The sequence below is a fragment of the Mustela erminea genome, chromosome 7 (genome assembly GCF_009829155.1).
Source record: "Mustela erminea isolate mMusErm1 chromosome 7, mMusErm1.Pri, whole genome shotgun sequence".
Classification (NCBI taxonomy): Eukaryota; Metazoa; Chordata; class Mammalia; order Carnivora; family Mustelidae; genus Mustela; species Mustela erminea.
The window spans coordinates 135,578,866-135,595,092 of NC_045620.1; the positions used below are offsets into that span (position 1 = coordinate 135,578,866).

The 16,227-nt window shown below is 45.4% G+C and overlaps 1 protein-coding gene across 2 annotated transcripts in view; it reads left to right on the forward strand.

The window, feature by feature from the left end:
* The window catches only part of MBOAT2 (membrane bound O-acyltransferase domain containing 2), a 119,468-nt gene that overhangs the window by 45,104 nt on the left and 58,137 nt on the right, over nt 1-16,227 (forward strand). For both annotated transcript variants that reach the window (XM_032353380.1, XM_032353379.1), the window contains exons 2-3: nt 4,120-4,265; nt 9,386-9,463. In XM_032353380.1, coding sequence (XP_032209271.1) covers nt 4,120-4,265; nt 9,386-9,463 — 224 coding nt within the window. The remainder of the gene's footprint in view (nt 1-4,119; nt 4,266-9,385; nt 9,464-16,227) is intronic.

A 16,227-nucleotide genomic window follows, 5' to 3' on the forward strand; every position in this document is an offset into this window, starting at 1 on the left:
ACGGGGTGGATATGACCAGTTGTCCATGTTTTTGTTAAACAGGATGGCAGTGTTTTTGCAGATAGCATTGTTTCTAAAATACTTGTCTGCAACAATCAAGTTTGACCTTCAGACATTCTCTGAAGTAGAGAGGCAGCCATGGAACAGCCTAGAACCGGTCAGATTTGGATTTGAGAGTGGGGGGCCACCTGTTACTATAATTGACCTGGAGTTGGTTGAGTAAAATGGGGAAATGGCACCTTGTTTGGGGGATTAAATGAGATAACCAGTGTCAAGTACCCAGGACGTGACGTATCTCTAGACATCATAGGTGTGTGCCTTCTTTCTCGTTCTCTCTCCCTCTCATAATCACTGCCCTTGCCAGCCCTACCCCCCATGAAAGACTGACTGAGGTATGGCTTCAGCTTGGCAAAGTTTTACCTTGAAGGCCTTTCAGAACAGTTGCTTGAACATCCGGGTATCTACGTATTCTAGTTTTTTCTACGTAAGGTAGTTGTGTGGACTTACGCTTCTTTTCTGGACATGAATTGTGCTACGCCCTCCTCCTAGAGTTCCTGCCATTGTCTGGCTGTCCAGTCCTTATCCTACCCAGCCCAGTCACAAGGCTCAAATGTGGGCTATGCCTTGGGGCTTCTTTCCCAGGTCCGGGGCATGGAGGGCACCTCTGTCAGCTTCCGCTGGGTCTGAGCTTTGGTGCTTAAATTGTCCTCTGGTTCTGTGTCCATGACTCACTCTTTTGGTTCTTTTGGAGCAGGAACACATTGTGTGCATCTTTGTATCTCCTGTGCAGTTGTCCTGGCCAAACAGTGGATAATTTATTAATTATTCTTAAGCTCTTTATTTTAGACAGGTCACCTAAGCATTAAGACTTAGTTTCCATATTTATAAAATGTGACTTTCTGCTCTGGATATTCCCCTTTTTTACCGTGTTATCATTTATTAACAACCAGTTGGCTTTCACATTCGCTCATCCCCTCGTGCAGTGACCAGACCTGACAGTCCTCTGGCCTGAGCATCTTTGGAATCGGTTCTGTCCTCTCTGTGTGCCTGCAGCTGTGGGCTCCTTCCTCAGGGAGGCTGGGAGAGCAGCCGCCTGTCCCTGTTCTGCTCCTGCCTTTGCAGGAGAGGATGGACCACATCAAAAATCTCCAGTGGTTTTTCAGTTCTTACGGGCTCAGTTGTAAACCCCTCAGCGTGACACGCAGAGCCCTCGCTTTCCAGCCCTCCATCCTGACCCTCCCAGGATTCCATGTTGTGCTCATTTGCATTTTCCTTTCTCAGTGGTTCCTTCATGTTCTTTTTTTAACTAACATATAATGTATTATTTGCCCCAGGGGTACAGGTCTGTGAATCATCAGGCTTACACATTTCCCAGCACTCACCATAGCGCGTACCTCCCCCATGTCCATGACACAGCCACCCTCTCCCTCCCTCCCACCCGCCAGCAACCCTCAGTTTGTTTTGTGAGATTAGGAGTCTCTTATGGTTTGTCTCCCTCCCGATCCCATCTTGTTTCATTTTTTCCTTCCCTAATCCCCATGACCCCCCACCCCTGCCTCTCAAATTCCTCATATCAGTGAGATCATATGATAATTATCTTTCTCTGATTGACTTATTCACTTAGTCTAGTACCCTCTAGTTCCATCCACGTCTTTGCAAAGGGCATGATTTCATTTCTTTTGATGGCTGCATAATATTCCATTGTATATATATGCCACATCTTTTTTATCCATTCATCTGTTGATGGACATTTTGCTTCTTTCCATAGTTTGGCTGTTGTGGACATGGCTGCTATAAACATTTAGGTGCCTGTGCCCCTTCGGATCATTACATTTGTATCTTTAGGGTAAATACCCAGTAGTGTGATTGCTGGATTGTCGGGTAGCTCTATTTTCAACTTTTTGAGGATCCTCCATGCTGTTTTCCAGAGTGGTTGCACCAGCTTGCATTCACACCAACAGGTGTTGGAGGTGTAGGAGGGTTCCCCTTTCTCTGCATCCTCGCCAACATCTGTTGTTTCCTGACTTGTTAATTTAAGCCATTCTGACTGGTGTGTGGTGCTATCTCATTATGGATTTGATTTGTATTTCCCTGATGCTGGTGGTGTTGAGCACTTGTTCATGCATTTATTGGCCATCTGGATGTCTTCTTTGCAGAAATGCCTGTTCCTTCATGTTACGTGTGTGTGTGTGTGTGTGTGTGTGTGTGTGTGTGTGTGTGTTTGTCATTTGTTTGTTTAAAATGCCCCTTTACCTAACCTTCCAACACTATTGGTTTTTACACCTCGAGGATCATTAGAACCTGTGGGTTGTTTTCTCTTTTTGTTTTTTATATCAACTTTTAGGTTTACCCTGAAGATTTTTGATTCAGTGTCTGGAGTTAAGACCTGATCTCATTTTCTTTATCTGTAAGATGATGGTGTTGAAATGGATTTTTACAAAGATACAACATTTTGTATGTCTGTGATAATTGCCACACTTTGTTTAGTGTATTAGACACTAATGAAAAGAGAAAGGGAGGAGAGAGAGAAGGAGGGAGGCGGGGAGAAACTCCTCAGATGGTTGTGGATGTCAGCTATGATTGGGAAATCCTGTCACCAGCCTTGTGACATTCATCCCTCTCTGTTCTCTCCTTTGGTGAGGTGTTCTTAAAAACACTTTCTCATGTAACCTTTCAAAAGATGTTGAAGTTCCTTATGTACCTATTTTCTTTTTTCATTAGATTCTAAAGTTGCCCAAGGCCAGGTCTGGGACTTGTGCATATTTGGGGTTCCTAATGCTTTGCCCATAGTAGATGCTCTCTAATACATTTTTGGTGAACTCAAGGATATTCGAAAGGAAGGTTTCAAACTGTAAGAAGCTTTGCAGATGTGAGTAGTATTTATATAAAAAATATCCATTTTTCCAGTGTATTTACTTTTTGCTTAAGAATATATTGTTAGAACCCTTTAGGAGGGAAGAAGTGCTTAGAACCTGTTGGAATGACAGTTTACTTGTATCGAGTCTGACTGTTTCGAAGAACAATGGTCTCTTAGACCAAGTACAACAATGTTCAACTGTTTTTCTCCTGGTAGTGCAGAGAGAAGCACACAGTTGTGCTGTCTCTAGGCAGAGATGTCTCTGGAGATCTGTGGCAGCGTCTACATGAGGATGGTCTGATTGGTTCACACTGAGGCGCCTGAAACAGGGGTTTAGTTGTTTCATGGTTTTGGCAAGTTCCTCATGTCCAGTGGATTTTTTTTCCATGTCTTTAGATTTTAAGACCTATTTTCCTTAATAGTCTGTGAGAATCTGTTTCATAAGAAAGAAATAGAGATTTTTCTTGCATCTTTAAATACCAAAGAGAGCTTCGTCTTAGCCTGTTACGAGCCGCCTTGCGAGGGTAGAATGTTCGGGCGAGAAGAGCGGCGGCGCGGATGTCAGCCTGCCCCCGGTCAGCGCAGTGTCTCTGCGAGTTGTGGCATGGGTGGACTTGAGGGTAGATGTGTTTCCTCACCGCTTGCTGAAGGTGCCTTCCGCTGTTGTCACTCGTCCTGCCGCCTCCTGAACCCGTCCGTGAGCACCCCCAGAGCTGAGAAAGCTGGTCCCTGCCGTTCCTAAGCAGTGGTTTGAGACCCGTCGTGCTTTTTGACGCCCTCCGTGGAGTGGCCGTGAACTCCGCATGGAGGAGGACGCCTTCCCCCAGAGCTTCGGGGGTCCTGACCAGATCCCACCCAGGGGATATGTGGAGAAACTCAGAACCGTGCTTTTCTAATAGAGGAAGGCCTGTGTCGTTAGACACGGTCTTTTCTTTTGCTTATATACCACAGGGTGCCCTGTGTGGTTTCTAGGTCTGCATTCCCATGACCTTAAGGTTCCTCCAGGCCCCTCCAGGCCTTTCCACGATGGGTGCCACCTGACCCTGCAGCACAGGCGGCGGGCACCCGCCCATCTCGCAGAACGGGGAGCTGCCATCCCTGCCCAGGCCCCAATTTTTGCTTTTGTTTCTGTTTCTCTGGTAAACTTGGGAGATCTTAATTTTATATAGCTTCGGGGTTTTTCTCCGGAGAATTTAAATGTTGTATCAAATGAAAGAGTCAAGTCTGTGTTGCTAATATGGAATTTTAATTTTTCGTTACAGGTCAACTTTGTAGTGTGCCAACTCTTTGCCTTGCTAGCAGCTGTTTGGTTTCGAACTTATCTACGTTCCAGCAAAACTAGCTCTTTTATAAGACATGTCGTTGCTACCCTTTTGGGCCTTTATCTTGCACTTTTTTGCTTTGGATGGTAAGTAATTGTTTTGATTATATTTAAATGAAGCCTTTGGACATCTTTGTGGTTGAGTGTGTACAAAGATACATGATATGGGTTTTGTTCTTACCTTTATATGTAAAGTTTTATATTTTTATTTTTAATAGGAAAAAAGTGTGGAGATTGGGCTCTGTCTCTTCGGTTTGGGCGCAGAGGGCACTTTGCTGTTGCAGTGTACGGAATAGCATGGATAAAGGGAAAAGACATACAGACTTTTCCTTCTGTCCTGACCGGGTCTCTTCACGGACTTTGACATCTTTTATGCCAAGACAGGTGGCTTTTAAGAGTCTGGTACAGCCCAGTGATAGAACTATTACCATTTTTTAGATTCTGCCATTAGTAAAAAAAGTTTTTGTTTGTGTTTGGTGGGGAAAAATTCCTTATGACGGAAAGCTTTTCTTTATGACCCTCTAAATGTTTGTGTCCCCTTCGGTCAGCTCCCTTCCCAACCGCAGGGCTTCCCGACAAACCTCAGGTACAGAAACCCCCTCCTTCGTGCGTGTTACGGGTGGCTGGTTGGGTGACAGAAGCGAATCAGGAGAAGAACACACAATCTTGGCGAAGCCACAGAGACTCTCAGGAAAGGGCCTCTTTGTGATTGCTTCCGAGTTGTCCTTTTTAAGTGGGAGCTTCTGCAGCTTGCTCACTGGCTGCCCCGTGAGCCCACTCACAGATGAGGCCTTGCGGGTTTGCTCTTCCGAAGACTCTTGTTTGAGATGAAAACTCCCCAAGCGGGGAGAATACACTGGCTGGACCTGTGCTTCCATTCCTGTCGTGGGGGATAGGGTCTGCGGGACCTTGGTACACCTCTGCGTTTGTGCGAGGACTTTTTGTGAGTCTTCTGAGGGCTGGACTATGGCTGGTATTTCTTAATCTAATTTTTGGCTCTGGCAATTGCAAATGTTTCCTAGAAACTAATGAAAAAAATCAATCAAGGATCATGTATTCAGCCTCTGCCCTATTGGCAGGTGGCCAGTCCTCTGATAGGCGCGGCCAGCAGGCAGTATCTGTCCTGAGGCTTGGAGCCCATCTCTCAGTTCCCACATACGGGCTTTGATTCTACTTACATTTCTCATAAATCATGCCAGTGTGTGTGTGTGTGTGTGTGTGTGTATGTACATATATGTGCTTTTTTTATTATGAAACTTCTAAAATTCAAACTTTTCAAATATACCCATTACCCAGCTTCAGTAGTTTTGAAAATTCCACCTTTCTTATTTATTCCCCAACTTATTTTTCTGAATTAATTAGAATCATATCCTAGTCTACATATTTCACCCTTAAATGCTCCAGTATTTGAGAGATACGTTTTATTTTTTATTTATTTAAAAGTTTTGTTTTTTAAAAATTCATTTGAGAGAGCGTGAGAGCACGCAAGCAGGGACAGGAGCAGAGGGAGAGGGAGAAGCAGGTTCACTGTTGAGCAGAGAGCCCAGCGATGCAGGACTTGATCCCAAGATCCTGGGATCATGACCTGAGCTGAAGGCCGACGCTTAACTGACTGAGCCACCCAGGTGCCCTATTTTTTATTTTTTAATATCTTTTTAAAAGATTTATTTATTTGAGAGAGAGAGAATGTATGCAAGCATGTGCCCAGGGGAAGGAGCAGAGGGGGAGAGAGAGAGAGAATCCTCTGGCACACAGCCTGCTGAGCGGGGAACCCGAGATGGGGCCTGATCCCAGGACTCTAAGCTCCAGGCCTGAGCCAACATCAAAAAGTTGGATATTTACCGAACTGGACCACCCAGGTGCCCCTAGGGGGCACATTTTAAAGAGGGGTTGAGGAAGGCTTGTAGTTCAGAGTGGCCAAGTCCAGGGACACCATTCATGTAGTGGTCAGTATAAACAGTAGAAAAAGGAAATGTAAGTAGTGCCTTTTGGGGTTGGGCAGCAAGGAGCACTGTGAAGGTGAGCATTCTCTCTTTCCTTAGGGCTCTGTACTGAGGAGGTGTTTTCTTGCCAAAAAACCTTCTCGGATGCCTTACACACGGTTCAGTGAGGAAGCTGACCTTACGTTATCCTTAGTATTTCAAATCATACGTGAGAACGAGGATTTTTCAAAATAGAGTTCTCTGGTCTTTTTTTTTTCCTCGAAGAAGAAACATTTTATATTCCTTTCTTTGGGAAGAGAATTTTTTTTTTTTTTTAAACTGCTCTGTACCAAGTCTAAATAACTCTTTGCTAATTGGAATGTGTAGGGTAAGTAGAGGATCCTTTCAGTTTGCAGTTTAGGGCTTTGCTTTTTCAGGCTTGAAGGTAGTCATTTCTACTATTGATTTTGACAATTTCCATTTTGGGAGACATATGTTAGTACTCTCTAAATAGAATTGATCATTTTATCTACTTCTCTTTGGTCTCGGATTTTTTTTTTTTTTTAAACCATCATTTGCAAGTTTGTTTTGACTGAGAATTTGTTTATACTTTGAGTTGTTGATTTAACTATCCCCGATCACCAAGAAGGCTAGTGGAGTGGAGCTTGGACTCCAGAGTCAGAACTGCACTCTGCTCTGGGCGCTGTGAGCCGCCAGCTCTCTTAAGTGACTGGCGACATGGAGCTCCAAGCCTTTTGGCTTCACCTTCCTCGTCTGCAAAAGGGGCTCAGTGATCATGGCTAGAGTTGAAAGGTGTCACCCTGCAGAGAGGAGCTTAGTGCCGGAGCCAGCTCACTGTGAGCCTGGACACCCTGGGCTAAGACTGCAGTCGTGATTATCCGCTGTCGCTCCCGGAGTCCGGTGGGCACACCGGATTGGAGACTTTCTGTTGGTCCAGTCTCTCTTCTAGTGTTTGTTGCGCAGGATTAATGTTGTCATTGCGTGTCTTCACCTCCCGCCCGCAAGCTCTGCTCACAGAGACCACGGCCCGTTGGCTCTTCATCCCCAGTGCCGGGGACGGCGGCCGCCAGCGAGCACACGCGTCCCGCCGGGATCCGCTGAGCGCGCGGGGAGGGCTTTCTCACTCTTTTTGAAACTTGCGTTCTTTTTTGCTAAACATAAAATTTACACCTGTGTTTGGTATGATTTGAAATTCAAAATAAGATGTGTCATCTAAAGAAACCCGGAAGTTTTGAGAGAAAGGCTCACTTTGTTCTCCCCGTCCTGGGGCGGCTGGAGAGGCGTGAAGCCCCGGCGGTGGCCCCAGCCCGCTCCGCCCCTTCAAGAGTCAGCCGCGGGTGACTGGCCCAGGAAGAAGCCACTGGAGTTCAGTGTCAGTTAGGGTGCTCACAGGGCGTGTGACTTCAGGACTGAGTTTCTGCAACTCTAAAACAGTGAAGGTTAGAGGAAAGATGTTAGGCCACCTTCTGTCTTGAATGTCTACTTTACTAGTAATAGTTGGGTGCGTACTGTGCACACCCCAGGCCTCACCCTGCACGGATCCTCTCTTCAGCCCGAACAATGTGTGGCTCCCCCGCATATATGATGCTCCCTTTCCTAATGAGAGCACGCGGGGGGCTGCACGTGGCGGGAGGATGAAGAAAGGCCTCAGAGCCACGAATGAGTGGAAAAGCCGCTCGAGGCTTGTGGAGGTCGATGATGCAGAGGCGAGCGGAGATCTGCTTCAGACGACAAACCCGAACGGTCACAGCGAGGGAGGCCTGCACGACAGGAGGCAGGCACGGTGGGATGTCACCCCCACGCCCCCGTCCGATTGCTAGGCACATTGTCTGAGTGGGGAAGCCACGGGAGTCTGGAAGGAACCATGGCCCAGTCTGAGAAACAGAACTTGTCGCTTCTAGAGTTGCTGTATTTCCAAGGAAATCTAATCATACAAAAGGAAAAAAGTCCTCAAAAAAACTATTTTTAAGACCAATATCTTTAATGAGTTCTACTCTCAATTTACAAAGCCCTTAACAGTATGTAGTGATCCTCCTTGTCATTTCCCCATTAGATCTGTTAGTGAGTCGTCGTGCCGGCAGCAGGTGGGACAGGGATAGTTCATCAGACACGCGTGTGTTTTGATCCTGGTTCTTCAGCTTCCTTCTGTTTCCGTTTATACTCGGATGTGTTTTTCTGCTTTCTTATGACTTCTAGTGACAGTAGTATTCCAGCCAACATTGTTTTTGTGTGATATGTGTGTTTAGATGGAGGGGGAGACAGACAGACTGACTGACATCCTCTGTTCATTGGGTTCAGTAAGTTTCTTCTGTGGGCCTGCCTTGGAGCCTCCTTCTTACTGATAATATTTCTATGGAAAAATTTATTCAAAGGTTTATATAACTTTCCCACACTAGAGATGCCTGTTATCCTATAATGATTAGCTTCAAAAGTAATTTTGAAAGCTTAAGATCTTTGTTTATATTTTAAATTGTGTACAGTGGTTTGAAATTTTTTTCATAAATTATTCACGCCATCAGAGGGGAAAGGGAGTTGGGGGTACCCGTCTGGGTGCCCAGGCATGCGTGGTCTCAGGGATAGGTTGGATTGAGCTTAAAACCAGAAACCCTAATCATGTTAGCCTGAATTTTATGAAATGAAGGGATAAATTAGTTCTCTCATTTAAGGGTGGATTTCCGCATTGGGACGTTAGAAAATCCGGTGTCACTGCAGCCAGAATGTTTTATAGATGGGTGACCGCAAGCGAAGAATTAGATCATTTGACTTGAGCCATCGTGCTTTCCGGATAACTAGATGTGGGTGTACCTAGCTTTCAGTCAGTGCTATTGTTTGGTACTTTTTGTTGCTTTGTGAGAAACAGTTTTAGGTATTTGGGAAAACAAGTAACTAGTGTTCTTCTCTCAGAAGTTTTCTGAAATCCAGATTTATTACTCCTTTTCCTCATAGAGTCCCAAGTTATGAAAAAAGCTGTAATCCCTGAGCCGCATAACCCCACAGCGCTTTCGTGTAGCCAGGAGACGGGGAATGCCAGGGTACTGAGTGTGCCTTTATGGGGCTTCCTTTCGTTTTTCTGGCTCTTCTGGGGCTTGTGATATGGGACTCCCTCTGAGGCACTCACAGAATTCTAGGCTGTGGAAGTCAGATTCCTTACTTTTTATCTGGACACGTTCCGTGTGATACGTAAGCACTTTGTAGTCTCAATGGTCTCATCGTGATGTCTGTGAATGGGTGCCTCTCTTCTAACAGCGCTCTTGCTTTTTATAGGTATGCCTTACATTTTCTTGTACAGAGTGGAATTTCCTACTGTATCATGATCATAATAGGAGTGGAGAACATGCACAAGTAAGTGTTGCTCTTTATTCCCGTATCAATATGTATTTCCCTGTAATAGAATTAGATCAAAATATAATTCTGTCACATTAAACATTACTCCAAAGTGTGATAGTTTTCTCAAGAAGAGCTGTCATACATTACTGAAAGCCGGCTTTCTCAGCCTCAGCACTGTTGACATCTTGGGCTGGATCATTCTTTGATGTGGGGGCTGTCCTGGGCACCGGAGGATGGTGAGTGGCATTCCTGGCCCCCGCCCACTGGGTGCCAGTAGTGCCTCCACCCCCACTCCCTCTGAGTTGTGATAACCATGAACGTTTCCAGATATTTCCGAAGGTCCCTTGGGAGGCAAAACAGCAGCCACGTTGTGTCTTCTTGTGTTTTCTGAATATAGCGCAGTTCTTACGAGTTCTCATGAAGCGTCTGTTGAATGAATGAATGAGCAAATGGACGAATGATACTATGACTCGTGCCTGACAGCAGTCCCTTTCCTGGTCATCTCCTGAAGCTCTTGCTTCATCGTCTCCTTTATAGTCTTAACTCCATCTCAGGGCTGCCATAACAGTAGCCCTGTGTCCTCTTCCACCTGTGGCATAATCCCAGACCGAGTTCTTGAACCTGAACATCTGTGCAGGCTTTAGCTGGATCTCGGTCCCCAGGGACAGTGGAATGGGCGGGAGGAGGGGCCAGGGAAGCAGAGAGGGTGGGAATGGAGGACGGGTATAGACGTAGGAGAGGAAGGGGAGTGGGTGTTTTGGGCACCCTTCTGGAATTGGAAAGGCATTTTCCCTGCAGAAGGCAGCACAGCGTGGCTGTTCTCCGATGTACGGCACAGAGCGCGGACGGGCGTGGGAACCTAAGTGCCCTTCATGTCAGCTTTTTGTTTTCTGACTTTTCTGTGGGAAAACTCGTTTTGAGTTCTAAAAATTCTCAGACTTCTAGAACACAGCACAAAGGAACTTCCATTATTTAAGTACAAAGAGCAGAAATGTGGGAAGGTTCAAACGGAAAGAGTAGAAAATCCCCTTAGCCTAGAGAAGTCAAGCTGAAGTATTTTCATTATAAGTTGGCAAATAATTTTCAACAAAACAGATGACCTCAGTAAAAAACCGCCGAAGTTGTAGGTGTATACCGTGAAATCGTGCCTGCCTGATGGGCTTGCAGGTGGCGGTAGGAAAGTAGTTTTAAACTTCCCGTTCCGTCGCCTTGCCTCCCTGCCAGTCTGAATGCACATTCTTGTGGGCCACGGTGTTGCCAGAAACTGAAAGATAAAGGAGATGTGGTCCTCGCCTCCGACGTGCATGGTTGTGTTGGCGATATTAAGACAGTCAGTCGTGCAGCAGTGGTTACCTGACGCGGGGGTCCAGCCATGGGGACGAGGACGTGCTCTGTCCGACTGTCGAGCCCCAGCCACAGTGCTGACTGTTAGCAAAGACGGATGTTCTCGGGGCTGGGGGAGCGTAAGGGGGGGAGCCACCAGCTGGGAAAGGAGTGAGGTCCTGGCTCTGTGTGTTCGGCCGTTTGCTCTACGGCCAGTAGAATAAAGGAGTTGGGCAAAGAGTGCTGATATTGGGTGTTAAGTAGAAAGTATGCTGAAGTGTGTTTTTAGGAATTGAGAAATACGGACACATCCTCTCCCCAGATGCCTCCTGTGCTGATGGTGACCCTGCGCAGCGGGCTGGGTCATGGGGAAGATCAGGTGCAGATTCTGCCCTCTGCCCAGCGGCCTTAGGGCTTGACTGGATGAGTAGAGGTTTACGGTCCTGGATGCCCGGGTTTGAATCCAGACTCTGCTGAATTCTCTTTAGCTTTGAGACCTCGGCCATGTCACTTGGCCTTTTGGGCCTAAACTGGATTAAACTAGTGACTCTGTCAAGGAGCCTGTGCCCACCCGCTTCGTGCTGGGGGCTCCTGGGTAAGCGTTTGTTTGTGCATAGGGTTCGGCCAGAAGAAGAGGTGTTCGGATGCTACAGAGGTCATTCTTAGTTACGCGTATTTTGCTGTTTTTCCTGACGATGTCATGTCAGAGCTGGGCCACCTCCCTGGCCGCCGTGCACTGTAATTCACCGTTTCTTCTTCCCAGGACATGAACCCCTTGGCAGGGATCTTTTACTTACTTTTTAATCTCATGGTTGAGCATATAGATGATAGAAGCTCTCAGTAGGTGAGGTTACCTTTTCTGTTCTGAATGAGTATTTTGTGCCTTTTGTCTTTGAGGGTTTTTTCTTTTTTTTTTTTTTTAATGTTTTTAGTTTGGTATTTCCAAGCATCCCGTTCATTCCTGCGGTCGGCCCTGAGTGGCATGCTTGATGGGCTGACCTGCAGCTCTGTGGGTGTTTCTGGCTCACTACCTCCTTGTTCTTCCCACTGAGCCGCAGCCCTGCGGCTCGCAGTGGGGCTGGGGCAAGAAGAGGCAGATGTGGCTGACCTGGCCTTGACCTCCATCCAGGAGGACCCCGAGAAGCAGGCAGCACAGGGTCACGTCCACTTGTTATCCGCCAGCTCTACCGAGACTCCTCCAGGATGAATTCCCAGACAAGGATGGCATTAGGAACTGCTGAACTCTACTAGGAAGGAACGATGAGCTCGGAAATGCCATGTGGCAGGCAGAAGCCTCGAGTCACTTGAAAATTTGTCCTCATGAAGTTAATTAGCAGCGGGTAGTGGCTCAGCGGGAACTCTGTGGGGAAAATCTTAACTTTCCTGAGAACAATACGATGGTCCCAGGAGAGGGAGTAAAATGTGGCAGGAAGGAAACTGGACTCTTGGATTTTTTTCTTTTATGCTCTCTGCGGACCACGTTTGAAAGCCTCGTGGTGCTTGGGGATAAAGATGCGGGCCCTTTTGGTACGGTGCTGCCAGAAGTTGAAATTCAGTGGGAAAACCGTAATTCTAAAATTGATTTTTTATGTGATCTTATTTTAATAATAGTTAATGCTTCCATAATTATTGTATATCAGTCACTGTACAAAGCCTGTATAATAGCTTTTGGAGACAGTGTAGCCTGGACCTCCGTGTGTCTGTCTCTACCCAGGGCCCAAGCTTTATTAGCTTTTTACCTCTGCAGTAGGTTACTTCTGAGCATTAAGCATGATGATTATGAGAATGAGTCACTGAAAAAGAAACACCCTAAATTGATTGAGAAAATGTGATGTGAGCCAACAGGGTCCCCAACAAAGGCAGAGGTGTTTATGTGTTTGTCATTCTTCCTTCAAACAGAGATGCGGTTATCTTTATCTGAAGAGACGCAGTAGCCTGTTGGCACACTGTGCTTGGGTTGGGGTCGAAGGTTTTTGAACATTCTCAGTTCTCACAGGGAGGAAAGCCTGTTACTTGGTGATAGGTAATAGGATGTCTGGGTTCTGCTGGATTTTTGAAAAGTCTTGAGGATGTAGCATCATTCCATTAAATCCTGCACTCAGGAGAGGGGGCGATTCAGTTCCTTTATGCCATTCAGTCAATTATAGCATCTCTTTTAAGAGGTATTCGAATTCTACACTTTATTTCTCATTGTGTGCTGGTTCTCTGTTAAGAAGGAGGGTTCAGTCATCCTTGAGCAAGTGAGGGAAGCTTTTTTGTTCCCCCTTTGTAGGATGAAGCCAGGGTTTTCGTATGTGGGGGGGGTTATATTAATGGAGGGATGTTAATAAGACTGACACACCTCCCTTGGTAAATAAAGGTGTTACTTTGGGTGACACTGTTCATCTGAATGTATTAGAGTAAAGAGAAATTTGCACAGGTGACTTGTATAACGAGGTTCTGCCTTGTCAGGTCTGCCTAAAAATGTCTGATTAATAGCTAATACTCCAAATTAATCACTTAAAAAAACAAAAGAGAGTTTTGGAGCTATTATCCAATTAAATGATAAATCCTTGTTTTGAAGATAACAATTCATATGTTATCAAAAATAACTGGATAGTTATGATAATTAAAAATAAGAGTACCTTTCACTGGAAAAGTAGGATTTATTTTCTGGTTTTCGGTACTTCTGGAAACTAATTTTACTTTTACATTAAGCCCATCATCCTTGCCAGAATGTTGAAAGGAAAATTAAAAACTCACATAACCATCTGTTAGGATGATGAGCAGAATCACTCAGTAATATGTCATAACACGTGCCACTTACAGAAAGTATGTGGTCCGGGTCAAAGTTTTGTGAGAATAAAAGCTTTGTGACTGTTTTCCTCATTTTCTTAACTTTTGAGTAAGAAGTGAGGAAATGGTTTTGGAAAATCAGGGCTTGCTAACGGATGGAGGTAACTGTGGTGTGACCTTACAGTAACTCTGTTCACATGTGTGAGTTGTGTCTTCGCAGTGTTAGAAGCACTATGATTTCAGAGAGAGCTGTTGGACTCTGACTTTGGCATTTGAATGATGGAGGGACATCTAGGTGCTAGTCCCTTTGTGGAGTGCTTTTTACGAATATCCCAATTAACTGTCCCAACAGGCCTGTTTGGGAGGTGTTCTAACGTCCCAGAGGTTAGTTCACTTGAACACAGACACAGAACCAGTAATCATCAGGCCTGTGAAGTCTGTGAAATCCATGTATGTTGTTAGATTATTTACCAACAGTCCTTTACAGATTTGTTGTTGTTATCTTTTTTTTTTTTTTTTTTTGTAGTTGGAGAAACAAAAGTTTTTCAACTGTTTACAGGACAGCATACAAAGACTTGGGATCTTTTAAAATTGCTGTAACCTTTAAATACGTTTCTGACAAAGAGTGATTTTAATCTCTAAAGCCTCTCCCATTCTTAAAACTTGTTCAGACTTTTGTAAGTGCTGTACTTCAGGTCGATGTTTACTAAAACACATAAAAAACGTAGATTCTAATATGCTGTTTTAATGTCAATTGATGAAAACTAGAATATTAAAATACTTTTAGATTAATTTGTCAGAGAAAAAAGTACTGCCCTCCTCCTGCTTGTTGCTAGCTTACTGAGTAATTCATATTAGAGCAGTTCTGGAAAGACAGTCAGAAGGTACTGGAGGACCTACCTGAAGATCCAGAATGCGGCCTGGCGTTGTGGCAAGAGGGGGTGACGGGGCGTGTTTCACAGCAAAAACCGAGCTTTTGCTTAAACTTAATGAAGACCAGAAAGAGATGGGGTTACACATTTTTTCCTGACCTAGAAATGAATCTTGTGGGTTTTACAGAGGATGTGCCTTTAGCATGACTTGTTGTGTGAAGAAGATGGAATCAGGATGGACCAGACACTATTTGCCTTTCAGGGTTTTGGAAGATCTTGTATGGAACACCTTCGGCTGAAACAGTTTAATTTTAAAATTCCAGTGATTAGGAAGCTATCACTTAGATTACTTTACAAAGCTTTTTTCTTAAACATGAGAGCACTAAAATGTCTCGAAAACAGACTTCAAGGATTGAAAATAAAATCCAGTGGAAGAGAAGCATAAAAGTTAAGAAGCGAATAGGGTAAATTCCCTGAAGGACAACAGAACGTTAATCATTCGTAATTACTGGTAATCGCTAAACTACCATTAAGAGTTAACATTTATTAAATCCAAATTGTATGTCCAATACACATTAAATGCTCAAGTGAATTCCCATGTAGTCGTCACGACCGCCCTGTGCCGGAAGCCTGTTCTCAGCTTCATGGTTGAGAGCCACGCGCCCGGCACAGGCCCCCACAGCCGGTGCTCAGCAGGCTCAGAGTCTGAAACCAAATCCGTCCAGTGCCAGAGCCCGTGCTCCCGGCCACTAACCTCAGCTGCACCAGCATGAGGATCCTCTATGGGAAACAGTCGGTGTCCTACCCCTTTTATTTTGGGGTTATTTTCCTTCATCATTATCTGGTGTGCATGCAAATAACAGAAATGAATCTCAGTTTGACGACTGTATTGGGAAGCGAACCCTTGTAAATCTAATTCTTGGGTTAGTTTATTTTTTTTTTTTAAGATTTATTTATTTGAGAGAGAAGTGGGGGAGGGGCTCAGAGAGTGAGGGAGAGAATCTCAGGCAGACTCCCTGCTGAGTGTAGAGTTGGATGTGGGTCTTGATCTCGTGACCCTGAGACCATGACCTGAGCCAGAACCACGAGTTGGATGCTTAACCGACTGTGCCACCCAGGCGCCCCTCTGGGGTTGGTTTCTTAGTTTTACCTGTGCTTCACTTGATGGCTTCTGTCATAAATCATTCTTCTTACCCCCAATAGCTAACAGAACATACTTTTATCATCATTATTTTCTTTCTGTTCCAGTAATTCTCACCTCTTGGGAGTAAAGGGAGGTTACATCCGAATTTAGGGGAATGAGATCATGATTCTGATACGTCGGACCCCTCCACCTCCACCTCCACCAAGCAGAGAAACAAGCAGAGCACCGGCAGCATCGGACGCGGGATGCAGCGTTTATGTCCGCTGCTGTGAGGCGGGCCTTCTCCCCCCACCCCTCACGGCTCTCCCAGCCTTGGGGCCCACCTGGCTGCTCTGTCCTTTGGCTCTCCCAGCCACCGTGGTCTGCCCTCCTCTAGATCATAGTTTGCAGAGTGCACTCAGAGACTTCCGGGGGTCCCCGAGATCCTTCTAGGAGGTGGAAAGGTCCAAACTATTTCCATAATGACGTTTAGACATTATTTGCCTTTTTCCTTTTCATTCTCTCACGGGTAGACAACGGGCCTTTCTCCAGAGGCCGTGTGCTGGTGATACGGTGTGGAGCGTTTGCGAGTTCCGCTGTCTTCTGTTGAGTCAGACGTTACGGAGACTTACCTAGGTGTAGAACATTGCCACCCTTCTCATTAGTCTTTTTTAAAAAAAATATAC